This window comes from Ylistrum balloti, unplaced genomic scaffold (genome assembly GCF_031769215.1).
Source record: "Ylistrum balloti isolate Yb309-2 unplaced genomic scaffold, AGI_CSIRO_Ybal_v1 Utg370742, whole genome shotgun sequence".
Taxonomy (NCBI): domain Eukaryota; kingdom Metazoa; phylum Mollusca; class Bivalvia; order Pectinida; family Pectinidae; genus Ylistrum; species Ylistrum balloti.
This window is the reverse complement of record NW_026782437.1, coordinates 890291-906111: the sequence shown is the minus strand read 5'-3', so window position 1 is coordinate 906111 and position 15821 is coordinate 890291. Positions and strand designations below refer to the sequence as shown.

Sequence of the window (15821 nt, the reverse complement as noted above, 5' to 3'; positions counted from 1 at the left end):
AAAATGTTTATTTGTAAACATGTGTGATTTGGAACGTCCGCCGTTTCATATCAGCAGTTTTTGTCAGAGACCTGAAACAGCTGTATGATGAAATAAAACCCCACACCAGACGGTATATCTTTTCTGTAGTAATACCAACATTAACATAGCGCTGAACCTTCAATGTCATACCGGAGAACTTGTCTGTGATGTTAGTTTCCATATATCAACTTTAATTGGAAGATTGGCGTGCACGTTCTAGCAAGTCTGTACCTACCCATGGATTAGATTCGCGCAATGCACGTGCGACGGATACGTATAACGCTGATCGATCGAGACGTAGTTCAGATGAAAGACCAAGATGTTGTACGTGGCGTACTTTCCTTTCTTTACAAGATTTCTTTTCTCGTTGGTAAAAAGATCGGTCAGTTTTGCTTTTGTTTTCATTGCAGGGTAGTTTTTCTTATCGGAAAATGTTTTAATCAAATGGTTTTATTTACACAAAAATATTATGTTTCACAGGACCGAATCATAGTTGCACTTGTATGATATACATATCTATAATTTTTATAAAGCAGTTTTGGAACTGTAAAGCTGACTTAACCTCGTCTTCAGTCTCCGTCTTGTAGACATGCGCGCTGTATCATGGTGTCATTAATGGCGGCCTTTCAGAAAAAACACAAGAATTTACATAAAGTCAAAAATATTAAAGACACATCTTATCATATACGAGTGAACAACCTTCAACCATATCCGATGTTGAATAAATACCAATGAAATGTTCATCTTCTGAATCTGAACATCATTACGGAATGTGTATTTATATCCAACACAGGTTCGAACATTTTTATCATATCTATTACAAGTAAAAACGACGAGGTGGTATTTATCTCAGCACGGAATAGCTTGTATGCAGTTAAGCATTAGAGGGTTCACATAATATCTCCTGCTCTATTTCCACGACAGGGATTCTATTTGTAAACTATATTAATGCTGTTATTTGTATCGTTAATCCCCAGCATTTTCTAGACTACGGATGAACCCTATCGGCAGTTGTCATTGACATGTTGAATGTTTCTTTTAGATCTTATGCATAATTTCACAGCTCATTTACCGCCCTGTTTGGAGCGGTTGTAATCGGATCTTATAAAACGGTGATACGATGAAGATCCCTTTTATTTCAAGGCTGTTTCCGATAAAAAAAACTGATGAAGTTTTTAGATAATGTAACATCGATTGAGTCGTTTGACATTGTAATCTAACACAGAGCCTTATCAATACTAATTAGTCTCCACCGGCATCCACTACAATTCATTCACAATGCATGGTATCGGCTCTCGGAAAATACAGCTATATTACTGAACTTCTGTCCGCGGCGTGCATTTAAAAAAAATGGAAAAATAAATTTTTTCTGGGATATAAAAATCCAGAAGACAACAATGAATCAAATTCAAGATTAGATTATTTGTGTTGTTTAAATTTGTCTTGTCATCAAGTTAGTTTTGTCGATTGCATCCAACACCTGGTCCTTTTTGGTAAAAATAAACCCATGGTTTACATTGTAATGTTTTGTTGGTAGCCATGTTCATACCTTTATTGAAGGTTATCGCGGGTTGTACCATTAGAACCAAGGCGATGTCGCAACACGTAGTATTTTTAGACTGATATTAGAGTTGGCCAGGAAGATCCGTGCTGGCTGCAGAAACAGGTTTCTACAGCAATGCTGTCACTCGATGTATTTAAAACTGAACAATCTACTGACTGCTTCCTGATTCACTTTACTTGGTCGGTTCAATCACGCGATTGCATCTATCGGCGGAAAGATATAAAGACATTACACGAATGGAATCAATAAATTGTGTAGATTCATCCTTGCGTGTTCTTGGAAGTAAGCACTTCTATTTTAATTCAGCGTTGAACAATATGTATGTATATATATGTGTTTGTGATGGACAGACGTTTCGTCCCTGTTGTATACATTACGTGTATAGAAGTTGTACTCAATCACCTAGTAACAGTCGTTATGCTAAATATGCAATAATTTGCAGTTCGCGTGTCCGGGTTTTTCACTCTCGCGTTTTCATCTTATACCACCCCAAAGGCGTATAGAAAACCACCTGGTTTATATTTACATTAAATATCAATTCAGCTGATTTCACGTTTCCCCCCCTTTTTTTTTACTTTTTCAGAACAACTCGTATGTGGCCAACATGCGAGCACGACGTGCACGTCTCTACACTACGGTCTGCATCAAGATTGTAAAATGGCGGACGGCTGGCTGACCTGCCTCGATGTGACGATGACCACTAACAACAAAAAAGTCTGCACGGAGAACTATGGCGTCCATAACAATTCCGTTTGGGTACAAGATGGCTGCAAGGCTAGCTTCGAAGCTTGTTACGTCAAAGGTATATTCTTAGTTTTGTTTGGATTTCCGGGATATCTCACGAAGACGGTGCCCACAGATAAGTGGACTACTAAGGACTATTTTAATATGTTATCTCAATAAAGAAGAACCCAATAAAATATTCTGACAAAATAAGAAAAGAAAAGAAGTTCGAGGTTCTAAGTCTTACAATAATGAACAGCGTCATGTATTGTCATTTTAAAGGGCATACATTTACACATATTATCAGGGGTGCTTTATTCTATACATATGATCAGGCAGTGTGACACCACAGGTCTCTTAATTTTAAACTAGAGGTTGACCCCAGCTCCCATATATAATGTACACTGGTGTGTATTTAAACTAGGTAAGTTAAACACTGCTGGATCATTTGATAATGATCTTGAGAAGAGCATTGCACTTGTATTTGAATCAAATCTTTGAAAAAAAAGTTCATATAATATGCAAGATAGCTTTTACGAGCTGTAAGATTGTACCTAGAATTAAACGCCTTTCAGCAATGAAGTCTGAAACAATTTCTGATAACCAGCGACTATCATAGCGCCATTTTATTCACCGGTTCGATCCCCTGGTAGAAATTATTCTCGTTTCAACTAACATGAAACTCAACATATAAAACGTTATCTTCAAATGGAAGACAAAGATCGCACATTAAATAAGTACCTGAGAGAATAGTAGCCATCTTAGATCTCCCGGATGGAGATGAATTCGTGGGGTGGGGCGGGATGTATAATAAAAATGATTCGTTTTTTTCGGTCGGCTTGATTAATTTAGAAATGTTGATAAATGTAGCCATTGCAGTACGGCAGAAGGCCATTAACTATAAGTCATTAGGCCTTAGAGGAACACAACCACTTGAAATATTAATCAACGTAGCTTTAGATGTAGCAAATTCAAAGTTGGGTTTTTATGTTTGCCTTTGATTGCATTTTTAAAAACATTCTGAAAAAACTAAAGTTAACTACCGGTAATCGAATGTTCTGAATTGAAGTGTATGAAAACGCTGATATATACGAGGCCGCGTGTTCGTAATAGAAGACCTAGTGAAACGCTGGAACACGAATTGCTGTTTTCTGATGATAGTGTTAACAGTGTAAAGTGCACTCACTCAAGTTGTATTGAATTATATTTTTATACATCTTGTGGTAAACAAAAAATCAGAAACTTTTAATGTCCATGGAGGCAGCATAAACATTTGTTTTATCTTTTAGATTCTGCCCGTATTTCAGAGCCATAATACCTGTGCAATGTGTAAAGCAATTCGCACCAGACTTCCTTAATTCTTCATCACAATAAAGAGCCAAGGGGACGAGTTTCACTTGTGGGACTTAACCAGATGTACTATAGCGTTAGTGACTTGTTGGTAGTGTTGTGCCATCATAAAAAACATCAATGTTTTATAGTGTATGAGTTATGTGTTAAATAATCACCATAGTAATTAGGCACTCTCTGTGTTGTGTTGGCAGTATGGAAGTCGGGTTTCCATGTACAGACAGTTCAATGGGAACGCCATGTGGATGAAGTTCACACGTATCAGAAAGTATTGGAGGGGAGGGGTCGTACTCAGACATATCGGTCGTTAGTCATTACTGAATGTTGTATCAGAGGAATAAAATGGATTCTTGATTCCAGAAAAAAACATACCAAACACGTTAGAATTTCCCTTTGCGTTACCCGGTTAGTCAGGAGATTGAATGCTATCCTCACTTTAAGCCTTTTCAGACTGCTATAATGATTAATATATACTTTTGACCTCGTCATCAATACCACAGGTTCAATCCATATAGAAGCAAAAGGAGGGGCGAAGATCCTTCTAAGACCTGTTAAATGCACCACAGTATCTGGCTTATCAGAGTGACAATGGCATTTTCTGATGTAATTATTGTTCATTGCCTTCTTTCTAAACACTACGATTTTACTAAATGACTCGTTTGCGATTCAATTCGTGTTCTCACGATTTAATTCGTGTTCTCACGATTCTATTCTTTTTTTTCACGTTTCTTATGGTTTGCTCATGATTCCATAACACTAAAGTTTGAACGAAATTTCTTAGCGACATTGAGACTTTTGTAGACATGCATCGTAGGTAATAAAGCATTCAAAATGTCTAATCGTTAATACATTCTGTTTTTATTCAGATGTTTCTGGTTCACAACTTCGACAGAGGACACTAGAGTGCCGGAACTTGGATGATACTTATAAAATGTGTGAGGTAGAGGGCGCTAGGCTAGTTAAGGATGTGGAATTGAAATATGAACTTCCTTCCCACGGACCATGTTCCAAAGGAATTAGTTACGGAATATTCAACAATTCAATGTGGATTCATTCAGGATGCAATGGAATATTCGATATTCAATATTACGAAGGTAAGATTGATATATGATACATAAATGAACTCTATATTCGTTGAAACAAGATTGATGTTTTTTGACAACGAGTTGGAAGTAAGGGGTTCTGGGTTCGAGAGCGAAGCCTCTTTAAACGTAAATTTTCATTCACAACCCGACGAATAATTGCGGTGTTTGTTACAGAAATGCCAGCCACGATACGTCAAAGATGCTTTCTTGAACCGGAGTCTAAATTACCCAAGCACTGTTTATGGATGATAAACCGTCTGTAATGAAATATGTAGTTGTATTACGTGTGAGAATACATAGGGAATGATCAACTTACCTAATCACAGCATTAAAGTACATTCTTGGTATCTGCTTTAGAGTCAAGGTCGCACGAGGTCTTTAAGCGATATTTAATGATCAATAATCACTGGTGGTACAGGACTGTTTTGATATTAGATACGGCGTCACGACTGTTCCTTCATTGTCGTAATTCTTCGCCCGTATATTGTGGTAATTATGGTCGTTCAACAGACATTATATACCACACATGCTTAATTGCATACAATTACAGTCCTCGGATGAGGTTCATACGGAATTATATAATCCTAGATTTGATGGTTTGGAGTTATATTTCGGGTCATTATCCTGAAGTTTTACATGGAGCCCGATGTCTGGCTTTTAATATGCACACCGCGATTATTCTGAATATTTCTAATTATAGAAATACTTTAATAAACATAAATGATGATTCACGTTTTAATCATAGCAAACACTTTGTCAAAAGTCATATAAACTTCGTCTAAGTTACAATCTAAATACTTAAAGTTTGTTTTTAATTTCTGTAAACAATGTTTATTTCTAGTGGATTACCAAACGAATTTAAATCTTACATATTATTTTTTTTTAGTTTTGTTTGTTTTTGTTTTGTTCTTTTTGGTGTTTTTTTTTTAATTTAATTAATAGTTGTAAAGTTGATTGATTCACCAATTTCAATAAACAGTTTCTTAGAAATATCTAAAACACAGATAAATATCAAATTACTTGCATTGGACTTCAAAAGTATCATCACATATTAGATCATATTAATCCCTATTGATTTCAGTGACAGCACGCGCAATGCTTACTTTCAATGACGTAACAACACATACATCTAGAATAAGCTGTATTATTTAAGATTTCGTAGATGTATTCAGATTGATTTTATTGATCTAGCTAAGAGTGACGTTTTATTGATTCTGTTGTAGCCCAATGATGTTAAACGTTTGTGGACTTTTTTTTCCATTGAAGTTGCTGCATTTTATGTGATTTCTATGACTTTACCCAGCATGCATCCTAATGTATTTCTTTGTTTTGGTTTGTATATATTGGTCTAGATTAAGTTTTAATACTTTAGCATTTGTCATTGCAGCAAAGTCTTCATCACCGGGTGGAACGTTTGCCCCGCCCCCTACACCCGTCCCGTCTACAACACCTCGTCCTACACCAGCTCCAACGCCGAAACATACCACGCCTTATGTGAAGTATCCGTTTGATCCGGAGACTCCACGACCCCCACATCGACCTACCACCACACCGCAACTTAGTAGCACAACCCAGGCGACAGGTGCCACGCCCTTCCAGGGCCGTGACAATCTGGTCCCCATCACAGTGGCTGTGTTTATGGGTGTTTTTGTTGCCCTATTGCTCGTCCTGTTTGCAGTGTTGTGGATTTGTCGGCGGAATACGGTTGTGTAAGTATATTTATAGATGTATCAGGGTTAAGGAGGTATGCTTAGATCCCTTTTTCATAAGGATCCAAATACTTCGTCATACAAAGTCACAGAGACCCAAACCACATACAGTGTCATGTCATACCACTCACCTCATTCAAAATCCAGTGTCGGACAAAGTCTCAAGTCACACAAGGTCTGGCGTCAAAGTCTCAAGTCATAAAAAGTCTGGCGTCAAACAAAGTCTAAAGTCACACAAAGTATGGGGTCAAACAAAGTCTCAAGTCACATAAAAGTCTGACGTCAAAGTCCAAAGTCACACAAAGTCTGGCGTCAAACAAAGTCCCAAGTCACACAAAGTATGGCGTCAAAGTACCATGTCAAACAAAGTTTCAAGTCACACCGTTTCAAGTCTCAAAGTATCTCTCCACACAAAGCCTCAAATCTTTCATGTCACATAAAGTCCCAAAATCACACCGACTTTCGAATTGCACATGGTCTCTACTCAAAGTTCCAAGTCACACACATTATTAAGCTGCAAACAGACAAATCACCGGGTAGAAATGTAAATTTCAAATAAAAGTTAAGAAATGGAAATTAACACAGTAGGACACCTTAGTCGTTTCATAAAAGAATATCTTCAAAATAATTTGAAATAGAAAACATGTCTGGAGCTGTCAGTCATGAATGAGAAAAATTTCCGCCAAGCTATGATGGTGGTCTTACATAATTGTGTTAGCTACACTGTAGGTCTTGTGGGTAGCACTAAGCTGAATCACTGTACGCTTTAGCCGTCATACGCACTTGAAATAATATATCTACCTGTGCTAGGTAAAAACCTACAAATATTTTACTGTATGATTTGAGGATTTAGACACACACGTACAAATGGATAAATTGTTGAAGTGTATTGCAGTCTACCTTTGTATATATCACAATTTTCTGATATGATAGTACACTTAGATACATGTATATAGGTATAAGTATAAAATATAAGGCTCGTGTTCTTTTTTTTTCTGTGATGGCAAAGTAAATCCATATGTGATATATGACAAGGAGAATAATCTTGAGTCTACATGCTAGAAATGACGAGTGACGTGTCAAATGTAACTTGTAGTCTACTGGAATACAATATACATGCTGGAAACAATGGCGACAAGAAAAAAATATTCCTCACTCGCTGGAGCCGATAAATGCCCTAGCTTGATCCTGCGATGTGGGAACACAATGAGAAATGAAAATGAAATTTGACTGGGGTTTCTAGACTACGCTGTAATTTTCTTCTCTCCTTACGGCATTAGTTTATATTTACGGGGGATTAAGGCTGTAATTCTTTTTATCAATTCAAATAGAAAACTGGAAACAGAAAAAAGTATATCCTTCTTGAATCCATTCGTGTTTTCTTCTGTGACACTTCCCTTGCAAGGTTGATTTATTTGAATGAAATCGTATACGTTCATGATTCATCTGAACGAACTCTGCTATGTACCATCAACTTTACGTAATTAGCATTTATGTATTTGAAGAAAATCAATATCGACTCGGATATTTTTGTTACGATAAAAGGCTTTGAAACATTAAATGTTTTGTATGTGTTGAATTGAGAGAAAGCCGACTTGTCCGATGTCGTTGATTGTTAACGTTGAAACTAACCATGCTTATTGGTGAAGTCTGAACGAAAGTCAGCAGCACATTACAGGTGCACGCCTCTCCCTAAATAGGAGTCGGGTTCTCCGATGATATGAACATAGCACAAACCTATCTAGTTACCAATATTTCATGAATTTACTGTGGTCTGAGGCCAACAGGGGAAATTAATTCAATCGCAAAGATATCCTAAAATGCTGGAGTTGATTTATTATTTTTAAATTGTAATTGAAAAAAGTTCGCTTTATTTGTTTTACTTACAATTTAAAACATTATTAAGTATTGGGAAATAATGCCTCACTGCGAATTTCTGGTCGATGTGTAACAGGAATAGAGTAGTAATTAAATACTTAGATAACAAGTAATACAACATACCGAAATGACGCCATGCAATATACTTTAATTAAAATGAAAATATTTTTAAAGGTTCGATCCATTCTCTGTGCTTCCCAGGATCAGGGGTTGTCCCATGTTGTCTTGGTTGTGTTCAAGAAACTTTAATGAAATTGCTATAGATAGCATGTGAGGGAAAGCCTACAGGCTTTGAAGTGAGGTAATAACGAGATACCAGGAAACCCTACCTCAAAAAATCTGGCTGTTACAAGGACTACAAATCCAGAAAACAAAAACCCCGTCGAATAGACCAAAAGCCAAGCAAAAGGCATGGAGGCTTGTTAGAGAAATTCATTCCAATGAAGTTGCAGAAAAAAATAAAAGAGAAGAGCAATCATCATTGAATGACATGTCATATAAACAGAACAACAACCAAAGGAAATAAAATTAAATCTCATTAACCTAGAACAGCAACCTTTCGGAACTAAAGATCAAATCCATACTAAACCAAGTCGAAATATGACTACAGGGGTTAAATACCACTCAACAGCTCATCAGAATATAATCTTAAATCCTGTTCTTGATAAAGATTCAACCAGTTCGTGTAGAAATGCATCAACTCAATACAGAATTACAACCCATCAAAACAACGTGTCAACATATCAAGTACAACTTCATCTCATTAAATAAACACAATATTTGCATGGAGTCTGACATTTAAAAAGTGGAAAAGGGGCTGAGTAAGCTTCTTCCACTTGTGTTTACAGTTTCACTTTTGCCGAATATTTAAAAAAAAAAAAAAAAACATACCCGAGGGCGAGTGAGGAACGAGGAGGTATCGATATTTTATCTCGTGTTATTTCGCTTTTAAGTTTTCCCTGTAGAATTCTATATAGATCTATAAAATATTTCATACGGTAATAACAATGTCATAACAAAAGTAATCAAACAATAATTGGATTCAGTCGCTGCCAAATTTATCCCCTGATTACAATAAATTTGCTGATTATATAGACTTTACCTTGGCTTGCTTAGTACTTTTATATATGTGTTTTGTGTAATTGGAATTCAACATCGACGTTATCAGGTTCCAAAATGTAATTAACGTTCTCGAGACGAAGTCAATATTGTTATGGGAATACCGGAAGTCAAGAATTCAAATGTTTTAACCTTTCGACTAATATTTCTAAAACAAAATTAAATTGATGGTTCCTTTCTACTCATTAAAACTATGGGTTTCTCTTTCATCAATCTTTTTTAATTACAGCAAGCGCCATCTTGGGGATCCAGGCACCAATGAGAAATCAACAAGGGAAAGTGACGAGCTCTCGGTAAGTGTTCTTTAGCCTCTCTTCATAAGTCAACAGCAGAGGAGCTTTCTGTACATAAAAGGTGGGCTGTGATCTATGGCAACATCTATTACGTTGGGATTTTAAATCGAATCATATCACAACTTCACTTAGTCGATAGGAAATATGATCGAAATATAAGTAAAAATATATTAAAATCAATGCAATTTTCTGATGACACAAGCTATAATAACATTCTGTAATGGGTGACAAAGTTTAAAATGAATCATTTCGGTGTTTTTATCAATAAAGAGTTTGATTATTGCATTTCTTTCGCAAGGAATAAATATTATTTATTTAATATTAAAGATATCGATTAAGCATTTGATAAAGAAAACAAAATACTTGATATAGAAAATAAAACATTTGATAAAGTCAAAATACTTGATAAAGAAAATAAAACATTTGATAAAGACAACAAAATATTCGATAAAGAAAATCAAACATTTGATAAAGACAACAAAATACTCGATAAAGAAAATAAAACATTTGATAAAGACAACAAAATACTCGATAAAGAAAATAAAACATTTGATAAAGACAACAAAATACATTAAAACATTTGATAAAGAAACAAAATACAAAATCAAACATTTGATAAAGACAACAAAATACTCGAAAATAAAACATTTGATAAAGACAACAAAATACATGATAAAGAAAATAAAACATTTGATAAAGATAAAAAGAAAATAAAACAACAAAATACTCGATAAAGAAAATAAAACATTTGATAAAGACAACAAAATACTCGATAAAGAAAATAAAACATTTGATAAAGACAACAAAATACTCGATAAAGAAAATAAAACATTTGATAAAGACAACAAAATACTCGATAAAGAAAATCAAACATTTGATAAAGACAACAAAATACTCGATAAAGAAAATAAAACATTTGATAAAGACAACAAAATACTTGATAAAGAAAAAAAATTGATAAAGAATAGAAAACAGTTGGTAAAGGAAACAAAATATTTTCAGATTCAATCCCTTTTATATTCTACCTTGATGAATGACAACCTCTGAATCAAAGCGGGAAATATGATACAATGTATATAAGGATTGTGTATAAATTTACACGAAAATACCTGCACATCCTAGCACGTGCATTTCATTGTTATCAACACCTTTTATATGTTCTTACCGCGTCTTCTGATTTCTGGTTTTTGCATCATGTTAGGAGTGCTTTTAAGAACATTTCGATTCCAAGCAGTACCGTTTGACCGGGAGTTGTATCGTGAAACCGGAAGTAAACAAAAACGATTTCTCACGAGATCTAAATTGAAACACAAGACTCTTTATTACTACAAATCTTCTTTATCTGTGAACTTCGACAAAGACGTTGTGCATGGATATCGACTTTACAAGACAAATAGTATTTCTTAACGCTTTTCGTTATAAAATAGATATTTTTATTTCATACTCCTTATACACATTATTGTAAATGAAGCAATAGTATATTTAAAGGCTGAATATATTTTCATCGATATTTCTACAAAAATGCGTTCAAGACCTTTATTGTAAACCAGTGGAAGTAAATATGATGTTAACTTTCGTGTCAAACAAGAGTATTTGTGACGTCAGATTCTAGAATTGCTGGAGTAAATAACTTTCCCTACAACATTGTTAGGATTAGTGATATGGTATAAACATGTTTTTTGATTCGATAAAAGTATCGGGTACACTATAGCTTGATAGCATTTTTTCTCAATAACATCATGAAATATGTAAATTTATAAAACATGATATCGTTTGTACTAGTGAAACGATGATTCATCACACTTTGGGTAGACTTGTGGAACAATAAATCATCAACTCACTGCAGGTGGTCTGTGCATGTGAAAATGTAATATTATATCATTTACATAAATTAACATGTAAAATTCAACGGTTAAATGTCCCGTTTTTTTAACTAGTAAATTACGGTCATGACTTATTTTTTTCATACAGAATGCGTACGAGGAGATCGCCCCTGTGCTGGAGTTATCCCGTTACGAGAAGTCAAGAGAAGACGATCCTTTCTTGGCGACTAAACCAAACAATTTAAATATGGAACACAATAACAATCCTCCACTACCACCCAACAACTATTTTATTCTGGAACCCCACACACCAGATCCTCCCACCCCTAGGGGATCAACAATCAGCTCGTCCAGTCATGGCTACTACAAGGTGGATCCGGGTGCTCCGCCCCTTATGGCTCCTTCTCTCACACTTCCGCCTCAGGCCGGAGCTACAACATACTACGGTGCCCCTCCTCTTCCAGACCCTAACGTGCAGCCATATGCACAGACAATGCTCCAGTTGGACCACATGTCCAAACCTTTTGTGAGGAATATACCATCAGCTCCAACTAGACCAGACGATACTAGCTCAATACAATTCTCTCCTGGTGAAACAAAATTTGTGAATTATAACACGAACCCGTCAACTTTCACACCCATTCCGCAATATCCGTCCCTCCATCGCCACAGTTCTAGGACAAGTGGCAGCACAGACAGTGGGTACGAGAAAATAGAGGATCATTGGTGTGATCCCAGACGGTCAAGTGGTGCGGCCACGCCGGATAGGGTTGGTCATTCGTCTACTCCGGACAGACTAAGCCACTCGTCTGCTTCAGACCGACATTGTCACTCTACAACGCCCGATAGACTTAGTCACTCCTCCACTCTGGAGCGCCATTGTCACTCATCAACACCAGATAGGCTTTTGTTAGGTGACTCGCGACACAAGCCAAACTCTGGTCCGTACACTAGTTTTGATAATCACACACACTGTTAAACTTTATTCATCACTGCCTTGTGTTATTTGATATCAAATGTGATCTGACGTGAAAATGTTATTAAATATTTTGATTATGATCTGGTTTATGTTTTTTGTTGCATCAGCGTTGCCTGTGCAGATCGAAATTGCAATATTCATTGTAATTAGACACTGAATGAGCTTATCTCGGTTTCAGTAGAGATATGTGCAAGCTGTCCTGTCTCACCTGGTTTATTGGATCATCCCATAGATTTTCATATCACAAAGTTTTCTGATACAGCACAAATACTGCTGTCATTAGTGTTAATGTGCTTATACAACTCAGTATGTCGGAGCAATATACAATTCTGACGGTACGAATACTGTGGAGAAACTAGTTAAGACACAAAAGTGATTAACACCTTTCACAACATATTTATAGTCTAAATTGCATCATACAGCTGTTTCTGTCTTGTTGAAAGTTAGAAGGCGACTGAGAATAATTCAAAAAGGGTCGCATTGAATGTCAGAAATCAGATGAGGAGGCAGACCAAGCTCAAATTCAATAAATTTCACGATTAAAAAAGCCACTTTCATGTGTATATTCTGAACCGTTTAATTGATGCGTGACTTGCAGGTTACGGCAAACTTCGAGGAGTGAAGTCCACCTGCACTGACTATACAAAAGACATATAAGATGGATGTAAATCCATAGAATAAATTATCTCCCTTTTTTCAGTCTGTACTTAGAGATATTGAGCAGCTAGGCTATCCAGTTTTTCATTTTTATTTGTTTCCATTTTTTCTATTTAAAATATTTCTTTAAAGCTGAAATATGTAATCCAGTCACCCAAACTATTAGAATACTGAAACCAGCGATGGCAAAACGATTTGTTTTTGTAATCAGAACCATCGTGTATTCATGTCCATTTCATGCAAAAATAATGAAATTGAATCCTGTGTAAATTTCAGTTTCACTTCTTCACATACTCATTACATCTTTCCTCTGGAGTTTGCCTTTGGTTTCATGATTAATCTGGTAAGAATTTAGACTAAGCCCCAGAAGATCAAGATTTAAAACGTATGATAATTGAATTGGGTAAGGATTGTAGAAAAAAACCTTGATTTATTTTCTCAAGAATTTCTTCCATTGCATTTCACAATCCGGCAGCCACCACAACAGCAGCACTTGCCGAGTAGTTTTACGAGGGTGACAAAACGACAGCGTTACGTTAAGTTTAGGAGCTCTGTGTTTTAACAGTGTAACGAGGAACAGCGCTAACGAGCAATAATGCTAAGTCCTAGTCACGGAACATTAACATATTTCTTAATTAGTTTTATGGGCTTGAAGAAGAAATTTTTAATCAACGTTTCAAATCCTAATAAGATACGTGGGCATAAATTCAACCTACATGACAGACATTTCGGATCGTTAAAGGCCATAACTGTCTTTATTTAGGTCTTACGGCGCTGGAATACGTTACTCCAAACTGCTCACAGAAACAAAATTAAAGCTAAAGGGCACGAGGTTATGGTAAATAAATGTGGAACCCACTTTGATACCAAATTTTCAGTGCCTTCAGTCACAGATGGTTTTATATCAGAAATAGATCGTTATGTCAACGTCTTTGCTGTTCTGGGGTTAGCTTTTAAAGTGATTCCACACCATCAACACACAGTGCCATAATACACAGTATCGTCGGTAAACAATGGTATTTTGTACCAAGACCTCGTTACAACATCGAAAATGCTTCACACATCGCTTAACATATCTTTCTGACTAAAACAATCTTAAAAGACAATTTATAGCAACGCAAACATGTATTGTTAAATGATAAAGTGCTTTGTCGCCTTGAAAATATACCGCTTATACTTAAAAGGTGAATGTGATAAGTGATTTTTCTGGTTTCTTATTTGAAAGTGGTTAGTTGTATGTTTCCGTGACATATATAGAAACTATCATCCGGTTTAAACTATTAATTTGTAACAAGTTTCATTTGTTAATAAATATTTTGAACGTTAATTGTATTCCCAAAAATGACAGTTTAACAATGATGTAACAAACTTCATCAAAGCAAAACATATTTTATAACGCTTATTAAAAAAAGGCTGACGAACTTAATATCAAGGACACGCCGTAGAGAAGTCGATAACACCGATCGTCACGTAAAACAAACCAACAGACATTAAAATTAAGCGATGATAATTTCTATAAACATCATTTCTGCTCTTCAAAAACCCCTTCTGGATGAAGACAATAAAAATGTTCTGTTTGGTCAAACATGAACTCATTGGGAGATATCCTACTTACTAATCAGAGTTCTTTAATTCGCCTGATATTTGCGAAGGATTTCGATGTAGGTGTTTTCTTTTTTTATATATTTTGTCTTCAATTTTAATTAAGAATAATGATTTTTATGCTCGTTTATATAATTAATTTTTATTTTAGTGATGGAATTTATTATGTTTATTTTATAGAAACGTAAACATGAAAACATTGAATATCGAATCATCTGTAAATACCATAGGTTGGAGAATCAGGGATATTGCTACCAGAAACGGAAAATTCACAGCAAGGAGGATATGTACGATGGACGTGGTCCTTTTATTTAAAGACAAAAAATTGAACGACTTTGTTAGGTCTTTGTGCCCTGTGCCCTGACGTTTTTACCACAGCATGTTTAAAAATTAAACTTCGTTTCAGATTTGCTTCAAATATGTGTTTTGATTGAATGTCCTTTTCCACTTCTTTGGAACAAACTATTGCAACATGAATAGTAGTGTTGGCTTACCTTGCTCTCTTTATTTGATAATAACATGTTGCTTTAAATCCTTCATTAGTGGTTTTTGTGTTAGTGGTGTGTGACCCGTATCCTAGAGTCGTTAACACAGTTTCCGAACATAAAAAAGACTAATTCAAAGTGTTTATATTCACCAGAGAGAAAACTACTGGATGCGGGTAAGTACTAACAAGGAGTTTTCACAATGACATCATTTATGGTATTTTCTGTCACGGTGATCCTGATATTTGGAAAAAAACTCGGCTTAGAATTTCGAAATGTCAACATCGTTGCATGGGGAAGCAAGGATGTTATTTAAAAATGGAAAATTCAAAATAGGGAATTAAAAAACATCACCAGCATCCAGTATTCCAGCAATTGAAAGGTCAAGGTAATGTGCTAATGTAGCAGTGTTAGTTGTCCTTGATTTCCAGTTTTGAAATGAGGGGCTAGGTTTGCTATTTAAAGCCAAGAAATTCACAAGTATATTTCAAAGTGAAAAAGAATAAGGTCTGTCTTGTTTTCCTATTTTGATG

At 35.6% G+C, this 15821-nt stretch overlaps 1 protein-coding gene across 1 annotated transcript; it reads left to right on the top strand.

Annotated features, from left to right (window-relative positions):
- Positions 1-276: 276 nt before the first annotated feature.
- On the top strand, positions 277-12552 carry LOC132557945 (uncharacterized). Its single transcript, XM_060222473.1, has 6 exons — positions 277-403; positions 2169-2387; positions 4525-4752; positions 6131-6452; positions 9679-9742; positions 11714-12552. Exons 1-6 carry the CDS (start codon positions 277-279, stop codon positions 12542-12544), a joined length of 1791 nt encoding a protein of 596 aa, XP_060078456.1. The 3' UTR covers positions 12545-12552.
- The last annotated feature ends 3269 nt before the right edge of the window (positions 12553-15821 follow it).

Coding starts and splice junctions, on each gene's coding strand:
- LOC132557945 (XM_060222473.1), top strand. CDS start 277: ATGCACGTGCGACGGATACGTATAACGCTGATCGATCGAGACGTAGTT. Junction 2,388..4,524: donor CGAAGCTTGTTACGTCAAAG/GTATATTCTTAG, acceptor GTTTTTATTCAG/ATGTTTCTGGTTCACAACTT. Junction 6,453..9,678: donor TGTCGGCGGAATACGGTTGT/GTAAGTATATTT, acceptor TTTTAATTACAG/CAAGCGCCATCTTGGGGATC.